The sequence below is a fragment of the Camelina sativa genome, chromosome 20 (genome assembly GCF_030686135.1).
Source record: "Camelina sativa cultivar CO46 ecotype springtype chromosome 20, ASM3068613v1".
Taxonomy (NCBI): domain Eukaryota; kingdom Viridiplantae; phylum Streptophyta; class Magnoliopsida; order Brassicales; family Brassicaceae; genus Camelina; species Camelina sativa.
Genome location: NC_141899.1, coordinates 14344544 through 14352592, shown reverse-complemented (window position 1 = coordinate 14352592; position 8049 = coordinate 14344544). Strand labels below are relative to the sequence as shown.

Genomic DNA, 8049 nt, shown 5'->3' with positions numbered 1-8049 from the left:
AATTCAGTTTAGAGCTAATATATTAATGATCTTATTATTATTTTTTTCTTCAAAATTCAGGAGAAACATATATATGTTTGGATTGAGCTTCAAATATATATATATATATATTCGGAGTCAAGAATTTGTTTTGTTTATGATTCATTATTTCCTATTTCTTATTATATGAATCTATTACTGAATTTCAATTTTATTGATATTTACATTTCTGAGCTTATTTTTGTTATAATCTAGTTTTCGTTCTAATACTTTTCATTTTTCTTTAACGTTTCAAAACAGTTATAAACTTCAAGAATATAGTTTTGCTTATGGATCTCTTCCACGTTTTCTAATTTGAGCGACCGAGACCTTCGAAACGCACAACAATATTGGTATAGCCTTCGAAAAATATATATTCGTTTTGATTGATGTTGTGTGTGTATTAGATAAAGTATTTCAAAAATACTTGTTTCGTGTTTAGTTACAGACTTAACGCGATATGTTGTAATTTGTCTTCTTCTTCTTTTTTTTTGGTGCAAAGGTGTTGTAATTCGTCTTATCTTATAAAAGCGTCATTACAATATAGGAATAACCATTTGAATCATTCTTGTCTAAATGTTTGTTGAGTCACAATTAATAAAACAAAGTCATTAAAAGGCAACCCGTTTCGGTCAGAATATGATTATTTAATACTTACAAAAATCAATTCCTAAGATTCCTTAGTTAACAAAATACGGTACATCTCTCCATATAAGAGGAGATGTATGCATGCATTAACATTTCTCACAGTCCTCTCCAGATATATATCCTCAGCCTCAAATAAAAATTATATAGTTTCTAAAAATTTGTTTGAGCAAATTAACATCCAAGAAAATGATAATTAAGCTAATTGCACTCGTAATCACACTATGTGTAGCATCATGGGATGCTGCAGAGGGAAGATCTTTTAGATTTTCGACAACTCCACTAAATCGCTATAGCTTTCCTCCTAATTTTAGTTTTGGCGTTGCTTCTTCTGCTTACCAGGTTCGTTTGTAATGTACTGACGTTGCAAATTATATAGTGTACTACAAAGTAACCATACTGAGTTATATATGGATGCCATGCAGTATGAAGGTGCAGTAGAAGAAGGAGGGAGGAGTCCGAGCATATGGGACAATTTTACACATGCATTCCCAGGTTCACTTTCTAATTTGTTAATATTTTTGTTTCTATTACTATTATATATTCTGAAATGTTTCTATACGAGATCAATTATAAATAGTAAAAGTAGTAAAGTAACAGGTTAACACTTTTACAGAAAGGACGAACATGGACAATGGGGATATTGCTGTAGACTTTTATCATCGTTATAAGGTTTGTGCATGCATAACCTCCTTAATGTTTATACTTTTGCTGTATTAGTATGTACAGTGGAACAAAATTTCTTAATGTAACAACTTATATTAATTATGTAATTTGAAAAATTGAGCAGGACGACATCAAACTAATAAAAGAAATGAATATGGATAGTTTCAGATTCTCCCTGTCCTGGTCAAGAATATTACCAAGTAAGTAATATTCCTAGAAACTGTAACACAAATGCTTTTTGAATATTTGATAATTCTTTTTTTAGCCTCTTTCGAATATGAAATTTTCAGGTGGAAAGCTAAGTGATGGGGTCAATAAAGAAGGGGTTCAATTCTACAAGAATCTAATCACTGAACTTATCGAGAACGGTTAGAGTCATATGCTTAATTTAGAACTATTTAATTTGGATATAAAATGAATAGCTTTGTGTTCGGAGTTTTTCTCATCAGACTATTGATATTAACATACATGCAGGTATAAAACCTTTTATAACAATTTATCATTGGGATATACCTCAAGCACTTGACGATGAGTATGGTAGCTTTTTAAGTCCTCGAATCATGTAAGTTAAAATCTTAGATCCTTTTTATCAAAAAAAAAAAAAAAAAAAAAAAAAAATCTTAGATCCATACATACTAATTATACCATATATAATTTTTAAAAATTGTTCTTTGACATATTTTTTGTTGTGCTGTTTAATACAGAGATGATTTTCGAAACTATGCCAGATTCTGTTTCCAGGAGTTTGGAGACAAAGTCAATATGTGGACAACCTTCAACGAGCCATATGTCTATAGCGTTGCGGGTTATGATGCAGGGAATAAGGCAATGGGTCGATGTTCAAAATGGGTAAACAGTTTGTGTACAGCTGGTGATTCAGGCAGAGAGCCTTATTTAGTCTCTCACCATCTTCTTCTTGCTCATGCTGCTGCCGTTGAAGAGTTCAGGAAATGTGACAAGGTATATAAGATGACGCAATGTTTTCTAAGATATAGATGCTTCTAATTTCATGACTTTTAATTTGATCTGAAAAAAGTGGTTTGGTCATGTCACTTAATATACGAAAATAGGAATTAAACGGAAAAAGAAATAACATTTTTATTGATTAATTGTATTTGTGAAACAGATTTCACAAGATGCTAAGATAGGCATAGTGTTGTCTCCCTATTGGTTCGAACCATATGACATTGATTCCAATGCTGATAAAGAAGCAGTTGAGCGAGCTCTTGCTTTCAATACCGGTTGGTAAGTGGTCATCTATGTAACTCATTTCATGTTATCAGTTCATTATCTTAAGTCAAAAATATATAGATTTCTAATCTTGTTTTTCTTACTACTATATTTAGGCATCTCAGCCCTTTAGTTTTTGGAGACTATCCAGAGTCGATTAAGACAAATGCTGGAAGTAGATTGCCTTCTTTCACCAAAGAGCAATCTATCATGGTTAAAAATTCATTTGACTTTATCGGAGTAAATTACTACACAGCACGGTTCGTTGCTCATGATCTTCACGTCGATCTTTCACGGCCTCGGTTCATGACCGATCAACACCTCCAATACAAAAGTTAGTTCTCATAAAACAGATTTATTTGGTTTTCTAATTTTCTTACCAAGAAATACTAATGAACCTACAACTAATGACTTTACATTACATTTATCACTTTTTTCTATTAGTGACAAATCTTAGCGGCGACAACATCTCATCAGAATCGGTACGAACTTCTTTTTTTTTTTTTTCTTGTAGTAACGATACCATTTTATAAACATGATAACTGAAAATTACAGAGGAGCCAAACAGCATTTGTGATACCATCGCATCACATATCAAAAGAGATCATTCTTCCTAGTTCCAATTTAATTCTAAAGTCTGAACATCTTTTCTTCAATTTCAGGATGGATCCAAAATTCTCTGGTCATATCCGGAAGGCTTTCGAAAGATTCTCAATTATATTAAAAACAAATATAATAATCCAACTATTTACATTACTGAAAACGGTAAGAACGCTATAAACATATCAACATTTCCATAAATATTCATATATTCTTTTTGGTTAAAAAAAAAAAAGTAATTAACCACGTGAAAATATAGGTTTCGATGACTATGAAAATGGAATAGTGACACGTGAAGAGATATTAGAAGATACAAAGAGAATAAAGTACCACCACAAACATCTTCAACAACTCCAAAAAGCGATCACGTAAGAATTTTTCACTATTTAAGAATAAAAACTGATTACTATATGATTAATTATTAAAGTCCTGGAATAATCAGAGAGTTAACTTGATGTATGCAAATATGCAGAGATGACGGGTGCGACGTGAGAGGCTATTTTACATGGTCGTTGTTGGATAATTTCGAATGGGAACATGGTTATGAAGTGAGGTTCGGTCTTTACTACGTTGACTATGCAGATGGTCTAAAACGACATGCTAAAAACTCAGCCAAATGGTTCAAACATTTTCTTCAAAGATCTGAAAAGCCAATGCCGTTGGATTTGTTTAAGAGTGTCAAGAATTGGTGGTCTGCATTACAGATGACTTAAGCTCGGTTGGTGGGGAAACAATATTCAATTGTGAAAAGTAATTTAACTGATTCTTTATTTTATTTTTTTTGATAATTTATTGTAATAAGAATATGTTATTATTCAGTTATGTATATTTTTGTATGGTTAAGTTTCCAAATTCTTGTAGTATCAAATACAGTATCAATTTCTTTTGATTTTAACTTATGGTTCGAGACTCATAATTTAAGGCTTATTATCATTCGATTTTTCTCAATTACAGGAACGATATATTAAAATACACTAATTACCTTTTTAACGTTTTTATTGTTTCTGAAATACTGACAACATTTAGCTGGTTATTTTTTTCTCGTTCTCTAATCAATCTATTTTTAATGCTTTTTATTCATGGTAAGAAATCATATTATATTTTAATTATATATGTATATTTTTGTTATTTAATTTTTTTCTAAAGTCTAAACCAATAATATTCAATTATTTTCTTAAAATTTACATATCATAATCTAATAATTGTTAAAATGAATTAAAAACTTTAAAAGAAGAATTTTTACTACATGTTAGATTAATTAGGCACATGAAGAAAAAAAATTAATAAACCATGAGAAACATTTGTTCAATGATACAACATTTTATTAACTGAAAGTTTAAGATACTCCCTTCACAAATAGGGTCATTTGACATATTTTACATAAATTAAGGAAAATGATACATTATATATGTATGTTCGGATGTTCCTATTTAATAAGTTATTAATGACTTCATTTTCAGTTATTAATTTTGAGTTAAGGGAAAAATAGAAAATACTTTTAAAAATCATTTAATATATATAACATACTTTTTTGAAAACAAAATAAAATTAACAATCTCATATAAATATATTATATAAGGAACTTCCTTATCTCATAAGTACAAGTTTCTTTGTTCCTGTACAGAAGTTCATTTTCATGCAAACAAATTTTAAAAGAATAGGGTAGTCGTGACTCCTGAAATAGTTGGAGGATTATTCACCTAATCACCTTCTTCTGTTCTAGTGAAAATAATATGAATTCCTAATTATAAAATTCTATTTTTACAAGAAAATATATTTGTGTTTTAATCATATTTTTGGTTTTATAAAGTAATTAACTACTGTGAAAACGTGTTAATTGATGCATATAACACCAAGATAATATAATTATTAGTAAAGTTCCGTAGGCCATTAAAAATCATTCATATATTTTTGGATTTTTTAAATTGGATTTATCACATACTCTTTTTCTTCTTAAGAAAGCTCCTGGCAAGTGGTAGTCAGTGCGTTTCAGTTTTTCTCGGGTGATCTTCTATTGTGGTTCATTTTGTCTCTTTTTCTCCTGGGAAAACTTATCTTTCACCGGCCAATTCATAGAAGCATGTTTCAGGACGCATGATGTAAAATATCATTCTTAACTAATGATGTGTCTGTATTTTATAGGTTTTAACCATAGTTTTTAGGTTTGTTTTGAGTCTTTTATTGAGTCAAAGTGTGTTTTTAGAGTCTTTTTGATTTTTTGAGAATTTGTACAGATTCTAGGTTACTTTGGAAGGAAACTGAGTGTTTTGGAGATGAAAACAAGCATCTGAAGCCAATTTGGTGAAGACTGATCGGGCTAGCAAGCAGATGGAGTGAGAGCAGAAAAACATTCCGGATCGACTAATCCTCGCTCGAGATTGACCAGTCCTGTCCCCGAAGCAATTTTTCTTTTTATGTTTTAAACCGACTTTTAGGGTTTTATTTTACTATTTAAGCACGAGGCTCGACCTCTAGAAAGAAAAATTTTATTCTATGCAGCTTTTGAGTACTTGTAAGCTTGGGAGAAGATCTCTTATCCTTTCTAACTCTTTGGAGAAGAATTCTGAACCCTTTTATTTCTCTTTGCAATTCGATTATGATTTCTTCATCTTCGATTTGCTGTTCTTTGATGTCCATGTCTGAGTAGTTTTATGTTGGGTTTCGGGTTTCAAAAGGGGTTTCATGATTCTCTGAACTTAGGTTGCTAGATTTGGGATTGATCTATTGTGTTCTTCATCTACTGTTGATCTTAATGCTTAAACTAGATTAGCTACCTAGTTTATGATTGTAGGTTTAATTCATCTAGGCATCAAAAGTATTGTTGAATTGCTTGAAAAGAACATAGGTGAGCAAGGTGATCCTTAGCCAACGAAAGTTGAAGTTAAGGCACCTTGTGAACAGAATCAAACTTGAACTTATTGCTTGCTAGGATTGTTTAGATTCAAATGACGGTTTAGGGTTTTATCAATTCTTTGCATAGATAACTAATGCTGCGACAGTAGGTTAGTTTTACATTCGAGATTTGAGTTCAAGAATGGTATCTAATGCTTTCCCAATTTATCATCTAATTTCGTGGTTATGTTCCCTAACTGATTCCCTGCGCCCAATACTTTTTCTTGATTTCACAAACTTCTATTTATTTCCTGTTTTTAATCGGTTACTTAAAACACAATCTTTCTCATTGCCTTAGCTATATTTGATCTATACAATTTCATAGTGCATTGATTGGTCCCTGTGGATTCGATCATGAAGTGTTACAACGATACCACTAGATCGTGGTGGAGTACACATTGGGTTTAATTGACATGTTGATCAATTTGGCGCCGTTGTCGGGGACCAAATCGTTGCCTTTGAAATTTTAGATTCACGTTTAGTCTAAGGTTTAATTTATTTCAGTTACTAACAAGTTCTTGCAATCTTATTTCTTTGTTTCAGGTATATGCATACAAGGAGCAACAAGAAAGCTGACTTGCATATACTAGGAAACAAGGAGTTAGCACAGCTGGAACGCGAAAACCAGAAAGCAAGAGCCCAGACCAACCCTATGGCTGGCGGAGAAGATACAGGGGCTAATCCACCCAACCCTCAGCTGGGTATCATCCAACAACAGCAGAGGCGGAACCAGCAAGAGCAAGTTGTACTGAATCTGCCAGCAAGGCAAGCCACCTTGAGGGATGAAGATGCTCAAAACAGGCTGTTTGCAAATCGATCCGCGATTCAACCCCTCGCTCCTGCGAGGCAAGACTATGAGATTAAGCATAGTCTAATCAATCTAGTTCAGAATCGTGTGTTCCACGGGTTGCCATCGGAAAGTCCTCTAGATCATATTGAGGCTTTTGAAAGATTGACTAGTACGACGAGATCCAATGGTGTCCCCTACGACTACCTAATGCTGACTCTGTTCCAGTTTTCTTTGGCGGACAAGGCACTTAGATGACTGAACCTACTGGATCATTGATCGCTCACCACTTGGGCACAATGTAGAGCAGCTTTCCTGAACCACTTCTACACCAAGTCGCACTCAGCCAAACTGCGAATCAAGATCACTACATTCTCTCAAGGAGGCATGGAGTCATTTTGTGAAGCATGGGAGAGGTTCAAGGAGTATCTTAGAGACTGTCCTCACCACGGTTACACCCAAGAAAACCTGATGAACATCTTCTATGGGAGCATCGAGCAGAAGTACCAGATGGCGTTAGACACAGCCAGAAAAGGAGATTTCTCCACCAACACCGCAAACGAGGCCAATGCACTGATAAAAAATCTTGCAGCAAGCAATAGCAATCACGGCACAGACTATGATCGTACGGTTTGGGTCAATGCTGTCGAGACTGATGCTATTAAGGATCTCACAGCCAAGGTGAATCTCCTACTGAAAAGGGATCACCAAAGAGTTAACTTGTGCGAGGAACAGGCTGGGGGATATGCAGATTTTGGAGCTGAGACATACATTGAGAATACGGAGGAGATGAATTACATTGGGGGACAAGGAAATTTTCAGAATCAGAGCTTTAACCAGAATTTTAGGAATCATCCTAATCTATCCTATAGGAGCAACAATGTCGAGAATCCCCAAGATATGGTCTGTCCACCGCGACCTCAGCAGAGCAATTTCGCACAGGGCTTCCAGAACAAGGGAACAGGCTTTAGAGGATCGAATTTTCAGCAGAAACCTCAAGTCAACAACTTCTCATAAGGTTATCAAGCAACTGCACCGCAGGCCGCAGGCCCGCAAGAGAGCAAATTGGAATAGATGATGCATTCTTTGATGGAGAATCAAAAGAAAAACGCCACTGAGGTGAATGTGAAGATCAACAGCATGTATTCTGAGCTGAATGGGAGAATAGAGTCGTTAAACTCTCACATGAGAGTGTTGGAAAACCAAGTGGC

General features: G+C 33.8%; 1 protein-coding gene and 1 non-coding gene across 2 annotated transcripts; one reads left to right on the top strand and one right to left on the bottom strand.

The window, feature by feature from the left end:
• The first annotated feature begins 852 nt into the window (after window positions 1-852).
• On the top strand, window positions 853-3531 carry LOC104770855 (beta-glucosidase 32-like). Its single transcript, XM_010495316.2, has 12 exons — window positions 853-1005; window positions 1089-1158; window positions 1280-1335; window positions 1454-1529; window positions 1620-1697; window positions 1804-1891; window positions 2034-2289; window positions 2456-2574; window positions 2676-2893; window positions 3004-3041; window positions 3222-3324; window positions 3419-3531. Exons 1-12 carry the CDS (start codon window positions 853-855, stop codon window positions 3529-3531), a joined length of 1368 nt encoding a protein of 455 aa, XP_010493618.2.
• A 3655-nt stretch (window positions 3532-7186) lies between these two features.
• On the bottom strand, window positions 7187-7293 carry LOC147918863 (small nucleolar RNA R71). Its single transcript, XR_015594286.1, has one exon. It is a non-coding gene; the product is annotated as a small nucleolar RNA R71 (small nucleolar RNA).
• Between the last annotated feature and the right edge of the window lie 756 nt (window positions 7294-8049).